This window comes from Furipterus horrens, unplaced genomic scaffold (genome assembly GCF_987537825.1).
Source record: "Furipterus horrens unplaced genomic scaffold, mFurHor1.1.pri manual_scaffold_6, whole genome shotgun sequence".
Lineage (NCBI taxonomy): Eukaryota > Metazoa > Chordata > Mammalia > Chiroptera > Furipteridae > Furipterus > Furipterus horrens.
The window spans coordinates 17,194,432-17,220,354 of NW_028327176.1; the positions used below are offsets into that span (position 1 = coordinate 17,194,432).

At 37.8% G+C, this 25,923-nt stretch overlaps 1 protein-coding gene across 1 annotated transcript in view; it reads left to right on the forward strand.

The window, feature by feature from the left end:
* Positions 1-25,923, forward strand: part of ASXL2 (ASXL transcriptional regulator 2) — a 119,447-nt gene that overhangs the window by 79,019 nt on the left and 14,505 nt on the right. Inside the window, exons 5-10 of the mRNA XM_090281076.1 lie at positions 1,272-1,387; positions 2,715-2,841; positions 3,898-4,038; positions 11,586-11,749; positions 18,710-18,806; positions 25,594-25,699. Of these exons, the coding sequence (XP_090137202.1) occupies positions 1,272-1,387; positions 2,715-2,841; positions 3,898-4,038; positions 11,586-11,749; positions 18,710-18,806; positions 25,594-25,699 (751 nt within the window). The remainder of the gene's footprint in view (positions 1-1,271; positions 1,388-2,714; positions 2,842-3,897; positions 4,039-11,585; positions 11,750-18,709; positions 18,807-25,593; positions 25,700-25,923) is intronic.

Here is a 25,923-nt window from a genome sequence, read left to right on the forward strand (position 1 = left end):
TTAGTCGAATCGTATGGTATATAAATTATATCTCAGTGAAGCTGTTATTTTAACAAAATTTGTCAACATCTAAATGGACTGAGGATATGGTTTCTTGTTGCTCAGCCATCTCAAGGACTATCCAACTTTATTTTTGTGTGATATATTACAATAAACTTTTTAAAATGTCATACTTACTCTATGTCAATTCTTCCCTGTATATAGTTTGTATTGTAAGGATTGGGATAACAAAACTAAAGCTGTGCCGATAAGTCATCTTAACATTGTCTGTACTTGTCCTTTTCAAGTATTATTTATGGTGTATTCTTTTCTTAAAACATCTAAGAGTCCATTGAAATGCTGTATTCCAACACTTGTGTATTCCAGTGAACCATGCTCTTAAAGCACGTTAGTCCATACCATGGAGTGCCATTTTGCTATCAAGCCTTTCAGTCCGACTACTATGAAAGGAGAAGATATTAGTAAACATCTACTCTTCAAAGCCATCACTAGCAGTAGTGATTATTTTATTATTTTTATTATTAAGGGGTTTGAATCAGCAGTTTATCTCTTATAAATAATACACTGTTGAATTTCATAAAACACAAAGATCAATTGTTCTTTATTATAATAGCTATAGGCTCTTGAAGGGGAAGACTATAATTCAAATAAGACAGGCTTGGCTAGGTTCTGGGGTAATGGAGTGGAAGGTGGTTACGCTTTGTCAGCCTACATTGCTTTCTTTAGAGAAATCCTAGTGTACTCTCACACTGTTAGGCCTAAATTTGTTGATTTAAGAGATGTAGGAATATCAGTATTAAAGCAAAAGTTGAGTTTTTGAGGTGGAATGGCTTTATTATCTTTATTTTGAAGGTAGGGAAAACTTGGACCCATTCTATCCAGGTTTCTTCTACTCTTATCATGTTAGATTTACCTAAAGTACACACTGCCTGCCAGGCTCTAAAATCTTTTCTGAGTTTCATCTAATTTGGTGACTAATGGTTTATATTCTACTTCCTGCTTCTTCAATCAATTCTATTGAAAAATCTAAGATTGAAAAGTAATGAATACTAACACCCACCCCTCCCCCCATCCTATCATCCTTCACTAGAGCTTTCTGAGGAAATAAACTGAAAAGGGAGGCTGTTTGCTGTAGAACTCCATAAAGAAGATCCTTCCCAAAAGTGTTTGGTCACAGTTCTTAATACAGGTAGCAGCATATGATTGGGGAAGGAGTGGTGCTTGATATCAACTCTTAATAACGAATTTTTCATTGTTGTTTTTTCCTCTAGTATCATCTCGACTGTCACAGCCATCCTCTCCCCAGTCAGCCTGCCCATCACCTACCATTCCAGCAGGTAAAGTCATTTCTCCATCACAGAAGCACAGCAAGAAGGCACTAAAGCAGGTAATCATGCTAGTCTGTGTTTATTAGAAGTATAATATCCTACATTAAAAACACATGACTCTGGCAGCCATTGAAAATTTTTTGAAAGGACATTATGTCCTTTTAAGGAGAAGTTTTATGCAGTTTTTCCAATTTGGATTTAATAATTTATATACCTCTGTGTCATAGGTCTGTGGTAAGGCATTCTTTTTATTATGACACTTTCATTTGTTCTTAATTTGCTAAGAGGTTTTTCTTTATGTGTGTGTTTTTTTGAATTATGAATAGGTGTTGATTTTTTCAAGTTTGTTTTCTTCAGCATTTATTGAGATGATCAGGTAGCTTTTCTCTTTAAATCTAGTAACATACAGAATTCCACAACTAGATTTTATAATGTTAATCTATACTAGGTCTCTGAAATAAACCATATGGTTGTTATATGTTTTTAAATATGTTGTGGAATTTTCTTTTATAAGATTTTAGCTTAGATTTTACTGTTTTGTTTTTGGATCATCTACATACAGTTTTAGAATCAGAATTGTTCTAGCATCAAAGTAAATTGTATAGCTCTATTTTTATAGGTTTTTGGGACACAATTGAGGAAATTATCTTTTCCTTGAAAATTCTGTAAATCTCATCTTTTAAAATTGTTTTCCTAGCACTTCAGTTTTATATTATCTCCTTCTACTGGTCTCTTGATATTCTACTGTTGAGCCAAATTTAGAAATTTATTTTTCTTAGAAGGTGATCCATTTCAACCTGATTTTTTCAAATATTGGTATAGAGTTGTACATACTATTCTTTTTTATCTCTGTTCTTCAGTGTTGTTCATTTATAATGTATCTTCTTTTTTCCTCATTGCTACTTGCCAGTGGTTTGATTATTTTATTGGGCTTTTCAAAGAACTACCTTTCGATTTTGTTGAAATGCAAATGATCAGTAAATTTAAACTCACTAATAGTTAAGGAAACAGTAAAATAGTAGACTACTTTTATCCTCAGCTTGGTATAAAAATCTTAATTTTATCAAGCATTGGCAAGTGTGTGGGAAAATGGCTACTTGTAGTTTGCCAGTAGATTATAAATTGTTACAGTTACTTTGAAGCAAAATTTTGTAATACTTAATAAAATTTTAAATGTACATATCCCGTAACTAAGCGTTTGACCATTTTGGAACTAATATTAGAAAAATATATATATCTACACATGTAAACACAGCAAAAATCTTTGCATTAAACTTCATAATAGCAAAAACATGCATGCTCTTTACCACTTAAAAAGAAGTCCTATACTTTTTATTACTCAAAACTGATTTGTTTTGTTTCTTATAGTCAATTTTCTCTTTATAGGCTCTAAAACAACAACAGCAGAAGAAGCAGCAGCAGCAATGCAGGCCGAGCATGTCCATCTCCTCTAGTCAGCATCTCTCTCTGAAGACTGTCAAAGCAGCCAGTGACTCAGTGACTGCTAAAGCTGGTAGGCAGATGGGGTGTTTTTCAATGGAAGTTTTTTTTTAATTGAACTTACTGGGGCGGCATTGGTTAATAAAATTATATAGGTTTCAGGGGTATAATTCTATTATACATCATCTGTATATTGTATTGTGTGCTGACCACCCCAAGTCAGGTCTCCTTCCATCACCATTTGCCCTGTCCCCCCTTTACCCTCTCCTACCTCCGCCGCCCATCCTCTTTACCCTCTGGTCATCACCATACTGTTGTCCATGAGGTTTTTTTGTTTGTTTTTTCTTAATCTATCAGTGGATGTCCACCTCTGCACTGCCTCCCTGTATTTTTGTGTTGGTTTTCTAATTTGTATACTATATCATTTATTTTTAAATTGTTGTATTTATTTACATAATCCTGGTATTGCCAGATCATTAATTTAAATTCTTCCAGGGTAAATGGGAAATCTATGCAAAATAATAATGTAGTTACAAAAAAAAAAAATAAAAATCAGTGGGATTTGAATGAGATCTATGACTAACTTAATTTCCAAAATGTCTTGCCTAATAATATTTGGAAGCCTCTAGTCAGTAACCTTAGAAAGCTGATGTTTCTAAAAGATGCTCGAAATGAACTCTTCACCAATTCTCTCTTTTAAAAGAAAAGGTTTTACTAAGAATACATGCCACCTTTCAGTTTCCATTGGGCATATCTATAGGCCTTTAGATTGTTGTTGATTGTTTTGTTTTTAATTTAAACTGATCTAGATACAGACTTTGTGTTTTATTACACAATTCGGTTTGGTGCCAGCTAATTATATGTGCCTGCCAGATTTAAACTGTGTCTTGCAGAACTTGGCATTTATGTTAGGAAGAAAATTTACCACCAGAAGCAAATAATGTGCTGAGAGGAAGGAAGAGATTTTACTTTCCTTTTTGAGGCTTAATACACAGACTCAAAGCAGAATTGCAAGGTCACATTGCTTCATGTGTAACTACTTTTAGTGCTGAATGATTTACTTGTTTGATTAATTGATTTCTATCTATGACCTTAATGTCACCAGTCTTTTATATATATTTTCCCCTAGCGATATGGGAAGGAAAACAATCTGATGGACAGTCGTCAAGCAGCCCCCAGAACTCTAGCTTTTCTCCTTCAGTTAAAGTGGAAAATCCTTTGCTGGGCCTAGGGAAGAAGTCATTCCAAAGGTCCGACAGACTCCACACCAGTAAGTTAATTTACAAAGACTTCATTTATTTGTAACTTATTTTTTTTATTAAGTTATCAACTCTGTGCCTGAAATTCATCAGCTACCTGGCTTAATTGTTACTTCCTGTTCACCTATGAGGTCTTGAGTATCTTTATGTTGTTCTTCCTGTACTGCCTTTACCAAACTTTATTCAGAATAATATCTGTTATCAGCATGTGTGTGTGTGTGTTTTCTTTTTTCCTGATGATAGGTTGGTTTGTCCAGCATTATTTATGTTTTATTTCTAATTGTACAGAAATGTAGAAGGGCTTATAATTAAACATGGAAAATTGAACCTTTTCCCTGCTTCCTCTGAATCCCACTAAAATGAGAATATGGAAATACAAAAGGTTAAATCCATAAGGGTGAAGAAAACAAGGAAACAACAGATGGGCAGGCATTGTCAACAATTTTGAAAGATGACAACTGGATGGGATTTCTCACAGAGCTGAGGAGCAGATGCCAGTACTAAGCAAGCCAGCTAAGGCTATAGAATGGTTAGAAGCAGTTTGATACCTCACCTTAGCAGGAGACAGGTTTATTTTGAAGTGAAATTAAACCATATGGATTTCAAATTCAGAGATACTTCATATAGTGGAGGCCAGACTGTGAGGCAGTGGTACTGAAATTAACTAAAATGCTAATACTGAGTAGTGATTCTCCTGCTTGACTTCCAGAAACATGAGGCATGTTTCTACCACCACTGGATCCTTCCTCCTCCCCAGCTGTGCTCCTACAGGAGATTGGTGAATTGGTATCTAAAGAAATGGAATATGACTTCAGAAAATCTGCAGGCGAATTTACAGATTCCCTACTAAACAGAGATCATCTTGGTCATACTTCTGTGGTGCCTTCCAGGCTATAAAACCCACCCATTGTACCCAATATTTTCAGTCAGCCTTTTAAAAATTAAGTGCATGTTTTAAAATTATGATTACTAAGGATCACCTTTGAAAAAAACCTCCATCGTGAGAGATAGAATATGAAATACAGATTCAGAAGAAACACAATTCAGGAAGGAAAAAATTTAAAACTTTTATTTTTTTCATTTTTTATTATTTTAATTTACTGAAGTTATTGGGGTGACATTAATAAAATTATAGGTTTCAGGTGTACAATTCTATATAAAAAAAATAACTTCTAAAACTACTATATCCATAGAAAGAAATAAAAAGTGATATAGCACCCATGAAAGAACAGAATACGATATTAAATATCAGAAAATAGAGTTCTAGGATATTAAATAATGTGGTAGAAGAAATAAAAACTTATAGTAGAAATACAAAAAGTTAAAGATAGAGAAATTTCCCAGGACATAGGTCCAAGTAGAGTTTTGTAAGGAAAAAGGAAGTAAGAAAATTGGAACTCTAATCTAGGCTGTCTGTTGTGTTAACAACTAGTAAGACTAGCAGAAATAAAAAACAAATTGGAAGAAAGGTAAATAATAAGAGAAGTAATATAAAAAAATTTCATAGAATTGTAAACCATAGATTTTAGACTGGAAGAACACAATTGCTGTCAATAAACATGAATAAAAAGAAATCTATTCCAAGGCACATTCTTTTGAAGTTTCAAAACATCCAGCATAATGAGAAGATTTTCAAAAAGCCTCCAGAGAGAAAAAAAGAATAATTCATATATAAAGACTCAAGAATTGGAATGACAGACATCTCAGAAGCAACATAAAGCTAAAAGATATAGCAATACTGACAAAATTATAAGGGAAAGTTATTCTATACTCATTTATATATTCCAGACCATCCCAAACTATTGTATTAAGTTTGAGAATAGAATTTCAGACAACTTCTTTGTAAAAATCTAGTTTGACATTAAGTGTGATTATAAATTTATGTATTCTTCTTAGACACAATATCTGCCATAAACTGAATATGCCCTTTGCTCATTAAGTCCACTGCCAAAGATTTAAAATACTCATTAAACAAATACTTACCGAAAGTATACTAATATGCCAAGCACAGATTTAGGGGCATAGAGATGTGGCAATAACAGAACAAAGTTTTTTTGGGGACTGGACCTATCTTCAACTTCAGCTGAAGTCATAATTTTAGTATCTTCATTTAATAAAAGTAGAAATGTAGATGTAAAAAATTGAAAAATTATGTATTGAGAATTTCCAACTTTCATACAAATCTAGGAAATATTAACCATCTAAAAAAGAAGGCATTGTGCATTTAAGTTTGACCTAATGGCCAAAATGTAAATGAAAGTTCATCTTCTTTCATGCAAATAAGCATTAAAGGAAATAATGTGAGGATTTTTACATTTTGCCACAATGAGTATTTTGAAAATATGGAAGAAGCTATACATTTTGAGTAAAACATAAATGATAAAACTAAATTAGATAACTTATATGAAATTATTTTAGTTAACATTGGTATAATTTGTCTTAACTTTAATAAAATTAGTAGTTTATCATATATTTTTACATCCCAGATTCACTCAGAAGAATAAACAGCTCAGATTTCATTATAATGTAGTAGAATAAGGCAACCTGAACTGAAAAAATGTAAGGTCAACTTTACTAAAATTAGAGGAATTAAACTTTAAATTCTAAAAATGACCCGTTTTGAGGCATCTGAAAGTATCCTCAAGATACTATTTGATCATAATAATTTACAGCTGCTTTTCAGTTCCACTTAAGTTAAAATTTAAAGTTGGATTCCTATGTGAAGGTACACCACGAATGCAAAAATATGGTAGTAAAAACTATTCAAGGAATGCCAACACTACCTTGCTATATGGGAAAGGGAAACTAGGATGTTGCTTTTGAGTTTATAGAGCCTTGCAATAGTATTATACTAACAAAATCTGGTAACCACCTATATGGTCATCAGTGGGAGTCTGGTTAAATGAATCATACATATGTTGGAATATGGTGCACCTTTTTTTTTTTCTTTCAAGAAAGAGGTGGGAGTGTAGGTGATAATTTGGAAAGATGTTGAAGATAGTGAAAGGAAAAAAAATATGGCTCAATGGGTTGGGTTCTGTCCTGCAAGGGAAAGGTCACCAGTTCAATTCCCTGCCAGGGCACATGCCTGGGCTGCTGGCCAGGTCCCTGGTTAGGGGCGTGTGAAATGCAGCCAGTCAACGTTTCTCTCCCTCTCTTTCTCCCTCCCTTCCTCTGTCTCTGAAAAGAAGTAAAAAATTTTTTAAAGTGCCATTTTTGGTAGGAAGTCCATATTTGAATGTAGAAACCTTTACATTTTATATATTTTGGCACTATTTTAATAGGGATGTTTACGTTCATCTTTCAAGTACTGTTTTTGTTATCATTTAGTTTGAAAGTTTTTAAACTTTTTATTGTGATTTCTCCTTTTTCCCATAAGTTACTTTGAAATTTAAAAAAAAAAACATTTCCAATGGAAATATGTAGGGATTTTTAGGTTTTTGTTACAAACTTTTAACTTAAACACCTTGTGATCAGAGATCATGCACTGTGTTATACGGTGCCTGTATAGTACAGTGATAAAAGGCAGACTCTGAAGCCACATGTCTTGATTCAAATTCTGCACTGTAACATAACAGTATAATGTTGGGCAAGTGCTTACCATATTTGGGCCTCACTTTCTTCAGTCTTTGGAATGGTCTCCTACTTAGTTGGGTTGTATGAAAAATAAACGCGTTAATACATACCAGTGTTTAACATACTATCTGGAACTTAAGGGACCCTATATAATTGTTTACTGCTGCTGTTTATTGTTATTACTACCAGTATTTCAATTTATTGAGACTTTTTTAGAGTAATGGTAACGAATTATATGAGTCTGCTGTAGGATAAAACAAAGAATTCTGTGTTAATTGGATCAAGCTAGTCAGTCAGAAAAATAGCTCAGCTTTTTTTCCCTTCCTGTTTGGGCTTTTAGTATGCTTGATTTATTGATAATTGAGAGGGATGTGTTGAAATCTCCCATCCTAAATAGTGGCTTTGTCCAGTTCTCCTTGTTGTTCTGTTGTTAGTTTTATTTCACATTTTGAAGCTGTCGTAGATATTTTCATGTTTAAAATCTTCCTTGTGGTTTGAGCCCTTTATCATTATTTATTTGCCTTATCAATCATTGACTAGGGTTTTTTTTTTTTACTTATATCATTAATTTTTAAGTAAAGTTGAATGACTCCTTGTTAACAAAGCAGTAGCTTAAAATGCTAACAAAAGCCAGTATTCGCATGTGTCATCCACAGAAAGAAGCTCCCTATCATTGTTTACAGAACAAAGTGCTTTCATCCTTTCCCACAGTTAGAGTCTGGGTCTGGTGTAAGTCCAGGAAGCGGGTTATTGCTTGTATGGTGCCAGTTTAGTGGCTGTCCTCCAGTACCTGTCCTGCCTGTGCCTCAGGTGGGCAGGAGGAAGCCACACCCGGGAGAGCTGCTTCTGCACTTTCCACAGACCTGGACTTAGCCTTTGGAAGTGTTAGAATGCTGACGGTTTGTCCAGAATTTTTTCTTATAACAGATTTCTGCATTAAACAGTTTTACTGCATTGTTCATAACATTGTCCTTTCTTTTCTTTTCTTTTTAAATATGGTTTATTGATTATGCTGTTTCAGTTGTCCCAGTTTCGTTTCCCTTTTTTCTCTTCCACCCAGTGACCCCCCCTCCCTCCAGTTGTAACCCCACTTAGTCCATGCCCATTGGTTGCGCATACAGTTCTCAACATCTTCCTGTCTACTCCCTCCTACTACGCTTCTTAATTCCTGTACCATCTCTCTCCCTTTCCCCCTGCCCCCCTTCCTGCTGATCTCCCCCCATAATGTTCCCCATACCTATAATTCTTTTCCCACTCTCGTTGCCTACTTAGTTTGCCTTTATTTCGGTTCCCTAGCTTCTGTTGTTGGTTGTTGTGATACAGTTTTCATTTTAATGTTCATAGTTTTGATCGTCTTTCTCCTAAACAAGTCCCTTTAACATTTCATATAACAGTGGTTTGGATCTGATGAACTCCTTCAGTTTTACTTTTTCTTGGAAGCACTTTCTCTGCCCATCTATTCTGAATGACAGTTTCGCTGGATAGAGTAATTGTGGTTGTAGGTTTTTGCTTTTCATTACTTTGAATATTTCTTGCCAGTCCCTTCTTGCCTGCAGAGTTTCTTTTGAGACATCAGCTGACAGTCTTATTGGGACCCCTTTGTACATAATTCTCTTCTCTTCTATTGCTGCATTTAAGATTCTCTCTTTATCCTTAATTTTTGACATTTTGATTAAAATGTGTCTTGGTGTGGTTCTCCCTGGGTCCAGTTTTTTTGGAAGTCTCTGTGCTTCCTGGACCTGTAAGTCTATTTCCTTCCCCAAGTTAGGGAAGTTCTGCTTCATTCTTTTTTTTCACATAATTTTTCTATTTCTAGTTTTTCCTTCACCTTCTGGCAACTCTGTGATTCGGATGTTGGCCCACTTATAGCTGTCCTATAGGTTTCTGAGCCTCTCCTCATTTTCCTCACTTTTTGTTTCCTCTTTCTGCACTGGTTGACTGTTCCTTCCCTATGTTCCAATTTGTTGATTTGATCCCTGGTTTTCCTTCCCTTGCCAATAGTTTCATATGTGTTTTTGCTCATTTCAGCAGGGCTAGGCTTCATTCCTTCCCCATCTTGTTTAAGATCTGCTGTTAAGTCTGTAAGCATTTTTATAATTAAAGCTCTGAACTGTGCCTCAGAAAGATTTCCTATCTGCTGATCTGTTAGATTAGATATCTGCTAGCTGATCAGCTGCCTCACTGGGATCTCTTATCATGATCTGTGCCATCCTGACAGTTTTGTGTTTACCTTTGCTTCTTGCGCAGGGCTGTCACATCTCTTTTGCTATAGTGGGCGGAGCTCCGTGCACTGGTCACAAAAGGGCCACCCTTCTCACCAGGCTGTGGCGTTTTGTGTGGGGGTGGGGGTCCAAGATTGATTCGTGCCGTTCACTCTCCACTGAGAGACCAGGAGCCTCCTCCTCCGTCTCCACCCCCTCTGGGCCTCACAGTCCAAGGCAATGGGGGTCCACATTCCCCAGTGTTGGAATCGCAAGCTGACGGGTCTGGTCTGTAGCCAGGGGTGCTCCTCAGGTGCTTCTCGCCTCCCCTTAAATACTGGTGTCTGTGCTTACTGCTGTCCCGCTACCATCGCTGCTGCTGCCACGGACAGCACAGCTTGACCTCTCTGCCCTGGCTTCGCCCCTCCTACCTGTCCAGATGAGCACCACTTCTTTATAACTTTATACGTTGGACTTCCACTTTTTTTCTGAAACTTCTAGTTATTTCTGGTTTTGCAGTAGTTGTATTCCTACTTAGTTGTGGAGGGAGACAGAGCGTGTCAGTCTAGGCCTCCCATCTTGGCTGGAAGTCTCCTGTGTGTGTTTGCCTCTGTGTCTTAGGTAGAGCTGTCGCTCCTGATACGTTATAAAGGACAGAGCCTGAGTATCAATCACTGATTAGCTTTTTTACCTAAAGTGTCTTTCATTTGATATTAATAAAGGTACACCAGCTTTCCCATAATTAGCTTTTCCCTGGTATATCTTTGTTTATTTTTCTTTGTCCTTGTGCTTTACGTTTATCTCTTTAAAGAACATACAGGTAGCTGAACTGCTAATCTATTTGGACTGATTTCTATAGTCTCGTTTGCAGAGGAGGGGAGTTTGATCTTTGTCCTTCTTCTGTTTTTCTTTTCTTTTTTTTTATTATAAGAATTTTTTTTTTTTTAATCCTCACCTGAGGATATGTTCACTGATCAGAGGGAGAGACAGATAGTCGATGTGAGAGAGAAACATTGATCAGTTGCTTTCTGGTATGTGTCTTGTATAGGGATCGAACCCTCACACTAGGTATGTGCCCTGACTGGGATTGAACCTGTAACCTTTTGGTGTATGGGACAGTGCTCCAACTAACCAGGGCTAAATTTACTTTTAATATGAAGAATTTTTGGTTGTGGCTTGCAAATATTTTTTTAGGTTAGTGTTTTCTTTATAAAGATATTTTTGTTTTTTACATTTAAAACCTTTATGTACTCAAATCTGTTAGTCTTACTGGAACTTTCTGATTGTGAACAGATTTCCTAAAACTGCTGAGGAATTTAATCATAACATTTTAGGTAATGCAAATACAAATTATTGAAAAAAATTCTCACAAGAAGAGAACAAGGGCCTCAATATAATTCACATGTAGATTTGACTTTTCTATTTTTTAAGTCAAATTTTATGTTATTTATCATAAATTTCCTCATTCCTATTTGCGAAATAATTAAGTCTCAAATATGAAATGTACCTTTAGTAATGCAAAAGTTCACTCTTCTAGACCTTTATCTGTTTTTGCAGAGAAGAGAAATTACTTTTTTATCCTTTATGAATGAACAAAACTTGCTTTGTTAGTCTTAGAAGAAATTTCTAAGAGCCTTAAGTGTTATTTTCTTCACAGTGTGATATTTAAAGTATTTAAAACTATAGGGTTTTTTGTTTGTTTTTGCATTGCAGAGCAAGCTGTACTTTGAGTAGAAACAAGAATGTGAAGAAGGCCCAAATGATTCTTTTTTATCTCATAGGGCAAATGAAAAGGACTAAATGTGCTGAAATTGATGTTGAGACACCAGACTCCATTCTAGTTAATACAAATCTTCGAGCACTGATCAACAAACACAATTTTTCAGTCCTTCCTGGAGATTGCCAACAGCGACTGCTTTTACTGCTTCCAGAGGTGGATCGACAGGTGTGTGATTTCAAGCATAAGCAGTATTATAACCCTTCTGAAGCTTCCTTCACTCATCCTCTTTAGAACTTCTTAGTCTTTTTAAATAGCTTTTTTATGTGTACCTATAAAGAAGTGGTATCAAAGGTATTAAAAAAAAATCAGAATATTTTTATGTAACTGTTCTTAATAGGTTGGCCTTGTAAAGCTTATGAAGAAAAATAACCTCAAAATGTCAGGGTTATACTGGGTTGCCAAAAAGTCCGTTTAGTTTTTTCTGTAAAATAAAAGACACATTTTTCATTTTCACCAATAACTTTATTGCTTGAGTATTTTGAGTATGTTGACTATCTCCTGCTACTGGCTTCTAGTGGGTAGAGGCCAGGGCTGTTGCTAAACATCTTCCAATGAATAAGACAGCCCCACAGCAAAGAAATAGTACCAAGAAACTTCACAGAGCACTTTTGACATGTTCACTCAGTCATGACACCTTCCCTGTACACTGCACACATCTTTTTTTATGTTTCAATTGCATTTTTACCATTTTTGAAATAATAAAGTGTAGTAAGCTAAAAATGTTGTATATTTTATTCCATCTATTACAGTGGCTGCACAAAAAATCACCAGTTTTGATAAGCTTTTTAAAAAATACATGCTGATATGACAGCTTTCACAATATAATCTAACAAAATTGTTTCAAATGAGGATAAAGACAACTAAGCAGCAGTAGAGCGATCATATGGAAAAAACGAAGTGAACTTTTTGGTCAACCCAGTAGAATAAAATTTGTCTAGTTATCATAGAAGGATGTAGGCATCCATGGATTACAGTTCAGGAGGAAGAATTGTCTTGTTTGAGGCATTAAACAGGGTTTTTTTAAATGGATTCTTTGAAATGATTAAAATGTTAATTATTTTTATTCTCTTGTTAAATTTTTCTAAAATATTTATTACTTTTATAATAAAGAACTTTAAAATCCAATAAAAGTTACACTTAAAAAAAAGGTAGCTAGAAATACCAAAGGTTTGGGAACAGTCTAGGCGGGGATCAGAGAGATTTTGCTTAGTCAAGAATAAGGTAAAGATCTGGGACTTCGGCTTTCATCAAGGAAAGTGACTAGCAAGTACTTCCCCATCTGATCTTCTGTTTCCTTCTCTAGAAAAGGAATATGAGACCATCATGATTTTCATTTAGGTTTATTTAATTCTGAAAGGTTTTTTATTCAGTATTTTCAGAACCTACTGTGTTCTAAGTAATCTAATTGCATCCCCTCCACCCCGTCCTTTTTCTAATCATAAAAGCAAGATTAAAGATGGTTTTCCTAGTTTACAGTAAGCACTAGGTATATTCCTTAGTTTATTGTAAGAAGTTATTGGAGAAAAAGTAAGCTACGCAAAACGATCATAATTAATTGACTTTAAAGTCAAAACTGAATCTTTCTCATTCTGAATATCTCCTCTCTAGACATAATTGATATCAATTTCATAGTGCTGTGAACCAGCACACGTAAAAGCAGGTCAGATTCCATTTCCAGGGAGGCCAGATAAGTCATGTACACTACCAGCAATGGGGACAAAAGTAAAACTGATCCTTCCCAGCTACTGTTTTGCCCACTTTATTACATCTTGGGGAAACTAGCTTTGCAGATGCCCAGTTCTTCCTTAGAACAATTTAAGTGACTGATATTTTGGCAGAGTTTTAGAGAATACCTTGTTAGGGATTGCTTTCATCTCCTTTAAAGACTTGGGTTATTAGGTTGGGAATAATAACACAGGACCTAATTGAGGGCCTATGTGTAGAGCTGCAGTGCACGTTCCTCAGAACTGTCTTGACTAATGGCTTTTATCTCTCAGAAGAAGGATTGCCACAAATAATTTTAAGATTAAATGTTATGTTTATTATTCAGCTTCCCATAGACTGCAGTCCTGTGGGGTATTCTCAGTAGGAGGTCACTTGACCCATCCCTTTCAGTTATTGGGGAAGCACACAGTAATCTAAGAAATACTGTTCTTATGTTTATAGAGCATAGAGTTCAAATTAAATGAAATAAAACTTCACTATCAGATGAAATTTGAAATTTGTAGTGTTTATAAAGAATTCTCGTTATTACTAGGATGAAACATTGGAAACCACATTTCAGTGTATGGTGTTCCTGGTAATGAACAGTAGAAAAACATTATTTAGACCAGAGGGAAAAAAAGGAAAGGAAGTAGATAAAAACACCTTTCTTCAAATATATTGAAAGTGTAGCATATGGAAGAGGTAAATTTCTTTTCTCCGGAAAGCAGTTTAGGGGTTAAAAAATAACATTGTTTTAAATAGTTGGAGCTGTTAAACTCTGGAAAGGATTGACTTGTGATGGAGTAACTTACTCATCACTGGAATATTTAAACAAAGGTTGGGTGATGTGTTTTCATAGGAAAACCTGTTAAGCCTCTTTTAATGCTATAGAGTACAACAAACTGTAGCCTTTGGGCCAGTTTTTTATTTTGTAAATAAAGTTTTTATTGGCACATAGCCACTCTCATTAATTACACATTAGCTACTTTCATGCTACAATGGACAAGTTAAGTACTTGCAACATAGGCTATATGGCCTGCAAAACCTAAAGTATTGGCAGTGTGTTTCTTAATATAAAATGTTTATCAATTCCTGCTCTAGAGACAGGGGAAAATAATGTTGGCCCAGATAGATTTAGAAAGTAAATGGGTTGAAAAGAGCTCCTCAATCCCCAGGATGTCCAAGTAGTTAACCTAAGTTTCTTCAAAAAATTGTTTTTGACTTCAGACTTACATTTGGGTTTTTAATCCAGCTAGAATTTTTTTTGTATTGCCCTGAATTTGGGGTTCAACTTTATTTTCTACTGAATGGATATAGCCAGTTGTTCCAACAGTACATATACTTAACCATCTTTTTCTTACATTTTCAAATACTGTCTTTCTTATATATTCTATATGTTTATATGCAGTAGGTTTTTTACAGGTACAATTAAAAAGGCAATTCCCCCCTCTTGGTATTTTAATCATTTTTTTTCATGTGAATATTAAGATCATTTTATTTATAAAACATCTGCATAGGGGACCTGGCCAGGTAGCTCAGTTGGTTAGAATACTGGCCTGATATGCCAAGGTTGGTCAGGGCACACACAAGAAGCAACTAGTAAGTGCATGAATAAGTCTCTCTCTCTCTCTCTCTCTCTCTCTCTCTCTCTCTCTCTCTCTCTCTCTCCTCTCCCCGCTCCCCCTCCCCTTTCCTCTCCTTCTCCTCCTCCCCTGCCCCCGCCCCCTCCAATTCAGTAAATAAAAATTTTTTTGAAAATCTGCATAGGGATTTTGATTGGAATGTAGATATTAACTTTGCATAGAGTGCAAGTTTGTTTGTCCACCCAGGTTTTTTCAAGATCTTGTATTTTATGTCCTTAAAAAGATTTTGTGCTTTTAAACCAGGGAAATCCAAATTCTGTAATTTAAAGAAGAATCTTAAAACCTTTTAACAATATATTATGCTATCACAAGTCAAGTCAATAGACATATTTGGTAAAATATTTTTAACATGTGACAATTTTTACCGTTTCAAACCAATTGGTTTGGCAAAAACTAAATAATATGTTAACATCTATTGTTTGCGGAATAAAAGGTATGTTTATGTATTTCTAGTAGAAATGTGAATTGTTTTAGCCTTTTTAGAAAATAATATCTCTTTACACAAAAATATTTCTTTGCTCTCAGAACCTTTCTCAGCCCTAGTTGGTGTGGCTCAGTTGGTTGGAGCATCATTCCACAGACCAAAGGGTTGTGGGCTTAATTCCTGGTTGTGGGTTTGATCGTGGTCATGGCTTGTACAGGAAGCCAACCAGTCGATTCTTTGTCTGTCTGTCTGTCTATATCTCCCCCATTTTCTCTCTAAAAGCAATGAAAAAAATGCCCTTGGATGAAGGTTAAAACAACAAAAACCTTTCCCATAGATATAAAAGCACTAGTATATTCATCTTTACCAGAATGCTTATTGCAGCTTTGTTGATTATGGGAAAACAAAGTATATATATGAAAAGGAAATTGATGAGTTAATTGAGATACATTATACTATGAAATAATTGGCAAGTAGACTTCTGGTCAAGATGGTGGCATAGGCAGCCATGGCTCACTTCTTCGAACAACCACATCAGAATTACAGCTAAAGTATAGAACAACCATCACTCAGAACTGTCAGAAATCGAGTTGAACGGAAGTCTGACAACTACAGTATTGAAGAACCACATCCATTCAGACTGGTAGGAAGGGCACAATGTAGAATGGGCTGGTCCCACACCCACATTTGGTGGTTAAAAATTTGGGAGGGATATCTAAGGACCAAGTGGTCCCAGCCCCACACAGACCCCTGAGCCCAGGGTTCCAGTGCCAGGAAGATAAGGCCACACAACTTCTGACTGCAAAAATCAGCATGGAATGAGTCGGTGGAAGAAACTGCTGAAGCCCCAAGCAGTTCCTCTTAAAGAACCCAAACATGGACTCACTGAAGTGTCTGGCATCAAGGTGAGCAGAGGCCATTGTCCCTTTTCTAAACCCTCCTCCCACAGGTCCTGCAAGCTGGTGCCATATCTGAGTCTTCATTAACCTGGCTAACACTGTTTGGCCTGCTTGGAGATCCCCAGAGACTCCACCTCACCCAATTTATGGTCTCACCCAAGCTGCTTTTCCATAAGAATGGCTGGTCTTGGCTCATGCTTCACAACTTCTTAAATCCAATCAGACAAGCAACAGCTGGCTTCAGTGAGGCCCAGAACCAGCACTAGCAGCAGCCAGCTCAGATTCACATCTTTGCTTCGCCTGGGAATCTCCAAGCCCTGCACAAGTAATAGCCATCTCACATTGCTTTATAGCTCAGGCAGGGTACCCTGGGCAAAGCACAAGTGGAGGTTGACCTTGGCCTGCTCCACCTAGGGAAACCCCAGGGCCAGCTCACTCAGTGGACAGCTCCAGACCACGTCATAGCACCACCACTCTGTACAGCTGGTCCTCCACAGAGGGTGGAGGTTGGTGGTCAGTGGTCATAGCCAGTCCTTGCAGCTGACTGGCCTGGGTAAATCTCTTCCATTGATCTGCCAACAAAAACCAAGGCTCAACTAAAGGAAGACAGTGTACTCAGCCCACAGGAAAGGTGCATCTCGAGTTCCCAGCTTGGGTGATAGGGGAGGCTGTGCCGCTGAACCCTGTGGGGCACCTACTATATTAGGCCATACTACCAAGACACGGAATCAAAGTAGCTCCACCTAGTACATAGAAACAAACGCAGGAAAACTGCCAAAATGAGGAGACAAAGAAACATGGCCCAAATCAAAGAACAGAACAAAACTCCAGAAAAACAACTAAACAAGATGGAGATAAGCAATCTATCAGATGCAGAGTTTAAAACACTCGTTATAAGGATGCTGAAGGAACTTAGTGAGGATCTCAACAGCATAAAGAAGATCTAGCCAGACCAAGATTCACTAATTGAAATGAAGAACAATTATCAGGAAAACAATAGTGGATGAAGCCGAGAACCAAATCAATGATTTGGAACATAAGGATCAAAAAAAAACCAATCAGAACAACAAAAAGAAAAAAGAATCCAAAAAAATGAGGGTAATATAAGCAGCCTATGGGACAACTTCAAGAGATCCAACAGTTGCATCATAGGGCCATCAGAAGGAGAAGATAAAGAGTAAGAAATTGGAAATCTATTTGAAAAAAAATAATGAAAGAAAACTTTTCTAATTTGGTGAAGGAAATAGACATTCAAGTCCAGGAAGAACAGAGTCTCAAACAATATGGATGCAAAGAGGCCCACTCCAAGGTACATCATAATTAAAATGCCAAAGGTTAAAGATAAAGAGAGAATCTTGAAAGTGGCAAGAGAAAAGAAGTTATTTACTTACAGGGGAGTTCCCATAAGACTGTCAGCTGATTTCTCAAAAGAGAGAGGCTAGAAGGGATTGACATGGAATATTCAAAGTCATGAAAGTGAAGACCTATAGCCCAGATTGCTCTACCCAGCAAAGATATCATTTATAATTGGAGGGCAGATAAAGAGATTCTCAGACAGGAAAAAAACTAAAGGAGTTCATCACCAAATAATTATTATATGAAATGTTAAAGGGACTTATTTTAAAAAAAGGAAACAAAAGCTATGAACAATAAAATGGCAAAAAAATACAAATCTATCAACAATTGAATGTAAAAAAACTAAGCAAACAAGAATAGAGATACAATCATGGATACAGAGAGCATTTTGATGGTTGCTAGATGGGAGATGGCATTAGGGGAATGGGTGAAGAGGTCAGAGAATTAAGAAGTACAAATAGGTAATTACGAATAGCCATGGGGATGTAAAGTACAGTATAGGAAATGGAGCAGCCAAAGAACTTACACACATGGCCCATGGACATGAACAATGGTGGGAGAATTGCCTGAGGGACTGGAGAGTGCTGGGTGTAGGGGGACAAAAGGGGGAAAACCAGGACAACTTTAATAGCATCATCAATAAAATAGAATATTTAAAAATAATATGCAAGTATTACAAAGGTGCTAAAACAATTAAAGTTGACTTGGAGAGACTTCCATGTGTATTACATCAGCCAGGTAAGATTCAGAGCAGTGTATGTAACTTGGTCTTAGTTTTTTAAAACAAATAATAATGTCTCCGAAGAAAAACTCTTACGTATATGTATTTATTTATTTGCAGATGATTTTTTGAGTATAATTAATGGGGAATGTAATTGAAAGAGGAAGAAGGGAAAAGAGGTAAAAAAGGAAAGAAATATTTTAGAAAAAAGATTATAATAGAGAAGTGTCCATAATAAGCAGCATGGTATGATATAGTCATGTTTTTTATAAAATTGAATGTATATACATTCTTTTCTAAAAAGAAAAGAAAGTCAAGTTTTCACAAGATATATTTGACTGTCTTTGTAAGCTTTCCTTGGCTTATTGTTTGACCCAGGTTGGTCCAGATGGTCTGATGAAGTTAAATAGCTCAGCCCTTAACAATGAGTTCTTCACTTCAGCAGCCCAAGGCTGGAAGGAAAGGCTCTCAGAAGGTAAGTGTTCTACCTATGTCTCCTGGCATGTGTATGCACTTGGAGCCTCTGTGAGGGCATAGTGGTACCTCTGTGCCTCAAGAGGTATTTGAACAATTTTAGAAAGCAAAGGATAGGAAACTTCTACAGGGTAGAACTAGCTATCTTGTGTGAAATACATTGCTAGACTTACCTGAAGCCTGTGTAACCTGGTTTGGGTCTGACAGTATGTTGTTTTTAAGGGTTTAAAGTCACCTGGGAAACTAAAAAGTACATATGTTTAGGCCCTTTTCCTAAAGATTCTAATTCAGTAATTAATTTTAGGTTAATTCCTAGGAATTAAAATTTTAATAAGCTCCTAAACGTATAGAATTAGAATTATTTTATGGTGTTATGAATTATGGCTTGGTAAGCAGTGAGATAACCTCTTTATTAATTGCCCAAGCTCAATAAAACTAACAGTAAAAAGAATCGCTAAGAACTTTTTAAAAAACAGATTTAAAAATGTTTACATATTGTAAACCAATGCATTGGAAGTATACAGTTCATTGGCAGTCAGAACATTTTAATAAATATAGATTGTGACTAAGAATTACTGGCTGGTTTGCCAGTTTTTGATTCATGGATATTGTATCAACCTTGCATCCCCAGAATAAATCCCACTTGTTCATGGTGTATGATCTTTTTATATATTGCTGGATCTGGTTTCCTAATATTTTGTTGAGGATTTTAGCATCTATGTTCATCAGGGATATTGGCCTGTAGTTTTCTTTCTTTGTAGTGTCTTCATCTGGCTTTGGAAATAGAATATTGCTGGCCTCGTAAAATGAGTTTGGGAGCCCTCCCTCCTGTTGAACTTTCTGCGATAGTTTAAGAAGGAGAGGTGTTCTTTGAATGTTTGATAAAATTGACTTGTGAAGCCATCTGATTCAGGACTTCTGTTTGTTGGGAGGTTTTTGATTACTACTTCAATTTCATTAACCGTGATCTGTCTGTTCATGTTCTCTGATTCTTCCTGATTCAATATTGGAAGATGGTATATTTCTAGGAATTTATCTTTTTTTGTCTAGACTGTCCAATTTGTTGGCATATAGTTTGTAATATTTCCTTACAATTTTGTATTTCTTGTGTGTCAGGTATTACTTCTCTTTCATTTCTGATTTTATTTATTTGAGTTGTCTCTTTTCTTGATGAGTCTTTATGAAGGTTTGCCACTTCATTTAGCTTTTTTCTCTGGGGATATCTTCTGTTCTTCATTTGGGGCATGTTTCTTTGTCTTCCTATTTTGGCTGCTGCTTTGTGTTTTTTCTATGTATTAGGTTAATCTGCTAGGACTCCAGTCTTAGTAGGGTGGCCTTATGTAGGAGGTGTCTTGTGGGACCCAGCGGTGCAGTCTCCTTGATCACCTAGGCTGGGTCCCCAGGAATGTCCCTTGTGTCCATTATGTGTGCCCTCCTATTGTAATTGAGTCTTGATTGCTATTGGCCCATTTGTGTGTGGAGTTGACCCTCAGGCTGGCCGACTGTGAGGACCAACCCTGACCAGAGCTATGAGCTGCTCTGAAGGGGCTGACCACATGAATTTCACCTTAGCAGGATCTGGTGCCTCCTGAGATCTCCCTTTGTATATGCTGCTTGTGAAACTAATTGGATCCTGGTCTGATGTTGTCTGAAGCTGGCCACTGGGTGCATTGGTTCTGGACCCTCTTGAGAGACTCCAGTGCCAGCCAATGTCAGACGTTGCCTATGACTGGCCCTTGGCCACCTCTTTGGAGCTATAAAGTGATCCATAGTTCATAGCTGCCTCTTCTGGGCCTGGGTGAGCATAGGACCTTCCTATAAGGGCCAAGCTGCACACCAAGGCTGGCTTTTACCAGCACTGGACTTGGGCAGGTTAGCAAAGGTCTTAAAGGTACCCTGAGATCTGCTTCTTCCGGCCAGCTGCCTGTTAGGCTCAGTCACTGCAAGAGCCTCTGGTGGTACTTGAGTTTCATGAGGTAGGTTCTCAGTGAGTCACAGGTAGGGGTGAGTCATGTTCACTAGGGTATACCGATTTTAGCTGCCACCTGCTGGGTGCTCGCACACCTTTTTGGTGGGGCAGCATCTCGGAGCCATCAGGGCAAAGTCAGCAGTTTCTTAGGCTCAGACAGCCCAAGATTTGGCTCTGTGAAGGGTCAAGGGCTCTGCATCCATCAGGTATGTGAGGGAAGAAGAGCTCCTGTCCTAGACCACGCAACTCAGTCTGTCCAGGATTCTTCTGGGAGGCTGGACTCAGCAGGGAAAGGTAGCCAGGAGTCAGGAGGGTGGGGCTAGTTGATCTCTTGTGAGGGAGGGGTGCTGGTCAGGATGGGGGACGGTTGGGGTGTGGCGCCCACCTCAGAGCCACACAACACAGTTCAGTCTCTCCCAGATTCTGTTACCAGGAGTTGGGAGGGAGGGGTTTGCAGATCTCCTGTGAGGGGAAGCAGCAGTCAGGTTCAAGGGAAAGTGGGGGGGCGTGGCCCTCAGTGGGGGCGGCTGGCCCTCACCCCAAAGCCGCACAAGTCAGTCACTGACACCCTGAGTCTGTCCAACCTCTACACTCTGGATTAGGCAGCTGATTCCTCACAGGGTGCACGCTTTGCAGGGTGGGGCAAGAGGGAGCCCAGAGGTTGGGGCTATTGCTTTCCCCCATGTAAAGGGGGACTGCTCTGACCAAGAAAGATGGCGTCTGCAGTACGGGAGAAGGACTCAGCATTGGTATCATTGCTGCTGTCCCTTTAGCTCTCCCTAGAGCCATAAAACCTGGTCTGTCCTCAAAGACTCTAGTCTGTTCTACCCTCCCTCTGCCAGCTCAGGGTGATGGCTGCAAACAAGATTTTGTGTGTTGGCTCTTTAAAATGGGCACGTGTGTCTCCAGCAGACTTGTGTCTCCCTGGTGGACAGAATCCCCACTGATTTTCACAGCCAGGTGTTATGTGGGTGCCTCTTCCTGGTTGGTTCTCTGGGCTGGGCAGCCCGGTTTGGGGTTGAGACCCCACACTTCTCAGGGTGAGTCTTAGCAGGTGAGATAGCCTTCCAGAAAGTCAGCTACCTCCCACAGGAGCAGAGCTAGCTCTTCACATTTCCACCCTTTCTAATAGTCTTGACGTGGCTTCTGTAAAAGCCTTGGTTATAAGACTTCTCTTCAGCTCATCTTCAGTTGGTTATACAGGTTGATTGCTCTATATTTTAGTTGTAATTCCAGTTTGGTCTTGGGAGGAGATGGATGTACCTTCTACCTACTCTGCAGCCATCTTTGGATCTCCCTCTTTTTTTTTTTTTAAGTTCCCTTAAGTGATTATAATATACAGCCATTATTAAAACCACTAGAAGTGTGAAAAGCTTTAGAATAAATAAATTTATTAGGGAGAGCATTAGGAATGCTATTTATTGCATACTTTTTGTTAGATACATTGACAGTTAGAGTTAATTGACCAGCTAATTAATATTTATATTGTTCACTGAAATGATTGACTTTTCTCTCCTTGGTTTTCTTTTTAGAATAGATTCTGTGTGGAAGGGATCCCTTGCTGAACACTTTGGTTCTTTCTCTTTCTTAACGATTTCCATGAGCAGAGACCCCTTTTTTCCTGAAAGAATTGAAATCACAATAGCACTTGAAAACATAATTCATTACCAGTGCCTTTCTTGACAAATAATTTGGTAAAGGATCTATGACTTCCAAACCCTATTTTTTAAAGTAAATACTCTTAGCAATGAAACCTTGATGATTATTAGTGTTATCTTTTTTCATATGAGCAGTTACTGATATATCTATAGTCATGTGATAATATTTTTTGAGCACTAGAATTGAACACTGTATACATCTGAACAGAGTTCAATACATTAAATACTTTTATTCTTCTTTCTGTTATACACAGTTGACTCAACAAAAGAGCACAAGGTCTGGGTTGGATTCTGATGGCGAAATTCCTCTTTTCCTACTCATAAGATCAGGACTGTGCTTTCTACCGCTTTCTAAAACTTTTCCTTTCCCTCTTCTTAATCCCAGGAGGTTTTAAACTTCGTCTATCATTTCCACCTCTTATTCCTCAGCGTCCTGGGTATTAGAGTGAAAAGGGAGTGGCCTTTCTGAGCCACAACTTTAAAGGTGGTTTACACATTGACTGTTCTCTGCTGATGTCCTGGGAAGGATTGAGGTGGTTGGTAGTGTACACAAATGAATGGCATATTCAGAGCAGCTGGGTGTTTGGCATGTGTCTGCCTTGTTGCTAGGGCAGTAGAGTGATGCAGTTAGAAAATGGACATTTCCAAAATAACTTTCTGCCTTTTTTGCTGGAATCTTAAATACTTTATTTTTAAGTATATTTTATTGATTATGTTGTTACAATAGTCCCAATTTTTTTCCCTGTATGTTCCCCTCTGCCCAGTAATCCCCTTCCCTCCAGCAGTCCCACCCCCGTTTTTTCATGTCCATGGGTCTTGCATATAAGTTCTTTGGCTTCAGTCTTTCCTATATTATTCTTAACTTTCCCCTGTCTATTTTGTACCAACCAATTATGCTTCTTAATCCCTGCACCATTCCCCCATTTCTCACCTTTACCCCACCCAGATGAAACCCTCCAAATGATCCCTATACCTATGATTCTGTTCCTATTCTGGTTTGCTTCATTGGATTTTGTTTTTATATTTTAAATTCAGTTGTTGATAGTTGTGAGTTTGTTGTCATTTTAATGTTCATAGTTTGATCTTCTTTTTCTTAAGTCCCTTTGACATTTCATAAAATAATGGCTTGGTGATGATGAACTCCTTTAGCTTTACCTTTTCTGGGAAGCACTTAATCTGCCCTTTCATTCTAAATAATAGCTTTGCTGGATAATCTTGATTGTAGGTCTTGCTTTTCGTCACATTGAATACTTCTTGCCAGTCCCTTCTTACCTGCAAAGTTTCTTTTGAGAAGTCAGCTGACAGGTTTATAGGCACCCCTTTGTAGGGAACTCTCTCCTTTTCTCTTGCTGTTTTTAAGATTCTCTCTTTATCTTGAACCTCTGGCATTTTAATTATGATGTGTCTTGGTGTGGTCCTCCTTTGACCTAGCTTGTTCGGGACTCTATGCTTCCTGGACTTGTATGTCTATTTCCTTCACCAAATTTGGGAAGTTTTCCTTCATTATTTTTTCACATAGGCTTTCAATTTCTTGCTCTTCCTCTTCTCCTTCTGGCACCCCTATGATTTGGATGTTGGTATGTTTAAAGTTGTCCCAGAGGTTTCTAAGCCTCTCCTCATTTTTTCAATTTTTGTTTCCTCATTCTGTACTGGTTGACTGTTTTTTTCTTCCTTATGTTCCAAATCATTGATTTGAAGCCCGGTTTCCTTCTCTTCACCATTGGTTTCATGTGGATTTTCCTTCATTTCATTTAACATAGCCTTCACTTCTCTTATGCATTTGTGTTTGCCGTACTTAAGCATATCTGTCAAGCCTGTGAGCATCTTTATCACCAGTGTTTTGAACTCTACACCTGTTAGGTTGGCTATCTTCTCATCTTTAGGTTGGCTTTCTCCTTGTTCCTTAGTTCTCCCACTGGAACCTTGATTCGTTCTCTCTTTTGGGCCATACTTCTCTCTCCCCTCATCTTGACAGGCTCCTATGTTTGTCTCTGTGTCTTTGGTAGAACTGTCACACCTGTTAAGTTGCAAGGGGCGGAGTCTTAGGTATTTGCAGTACGGGCGACCCAGTTTCACCACGTTCTGGCACTGTATGTGGAAGAGGGGTCTGAAAGGGAACAATGCCGCTTGCTCAGCACTGGCCCGTTTTCCATGCACTTCTCCTTCTTCCATATGGGACTGGCACCGCTTAGCTGTTGCCCTGGCCATCGTTCCCAGAATGGTGGCTCTGCATATGTTCTAGGACTGTAGGGGCCCTTTAAACAAGTGGACTCTGCTGAGAGACCGGCAGTTTCTTCCTCTGCCCCAACTGCCACTGGTTTGCACAGTTAGAAGCAGTGAGGCTGTATTTTCCCTGGCGCTGGTACCATGAGCTGTGAGGTCTGGTGAGAAGCTGGGAACGCTCCTCAGGTGACCCTCCCTACTTTTTAAAACATGTGACTGTACTTTCTGCTGGCCTGCCACTGCTGTCGCCACCGCACCACGTCTTCTCTGCCCCGGCTCTGCACCTGTCTGGATGAGTATTTCTTCTTTATATCTTTGTTTGTTGGACTTCCATGCAGCTTGATTTTCTGGAACTTATGGTTGTCTCTATTTTTGAGGAAGTCGTATTCCTTCTTAGTTGTGGAGGGAGACACATCGTGTCTGTCTAGGCCTCCATCTTGGCCAGAAGTCTCTTAAATACTCTTAATCAGGGCCACAACTACTCATTATGCCGTTAGACCTAAATCACAAGTTCCCTTAGAGAAACAGAACTTTAAAATAATAAAATGCCCATTGGCATTATTTACTGAAAGCTCTAGAGTATTTTTCCAGTGGAAAGCAATTACAGATTCAAGGTTAGTGATAAAAGAAATCTATAGGGACTATGATGTTTGGAGCAGGAGGGAGGAAAATACTATAAGGAAAGCCCAGGAAAGAGGCCAACTTGACCTCAGCCACATACTGAAAACTACATGGGGTGTGCAAGTATTTTTATTTCACCTGTTGGCACTTAGGCATTCCCTTACAGTGAGGAATTTGGGGCAAATTTATATTGCTCTCACAGGATGGTGTTCTGACTCCTTTATGGGTCTTTCATGATTTACAAATAGCTAAAAGTTGCAAACAGTGTATTTCTATTGAATATCTTCTTCTTATTATTTTTTTTGTGTACATTATAGGTGAGTTTACACCTGAGATGCAGGTGAGAATTCGACAAGAGATTGAGAAGGAGAAAAAAGTAGAGCCATGGAAAGAACAGTTCTTTGAAAGCTACTATGGTCAGAGGTAATATCAAGATAGATTCTTTTAATTTGTATATGTCATGTGGTACTTCCTCTTATTACCATTCTAGAAAATCTAGTCCTTAGTTTTCTTCTATTATTTTCACCAGTTCTTCCTTACCAAGAAAATTTTTCTCTCTTCATGAATCTCAAGTGCACATAGTTGGATTACTCATAATCTTTAGCTCTTAAAACATACCATTGTATTTTAGTTATCTTGAATTAGTC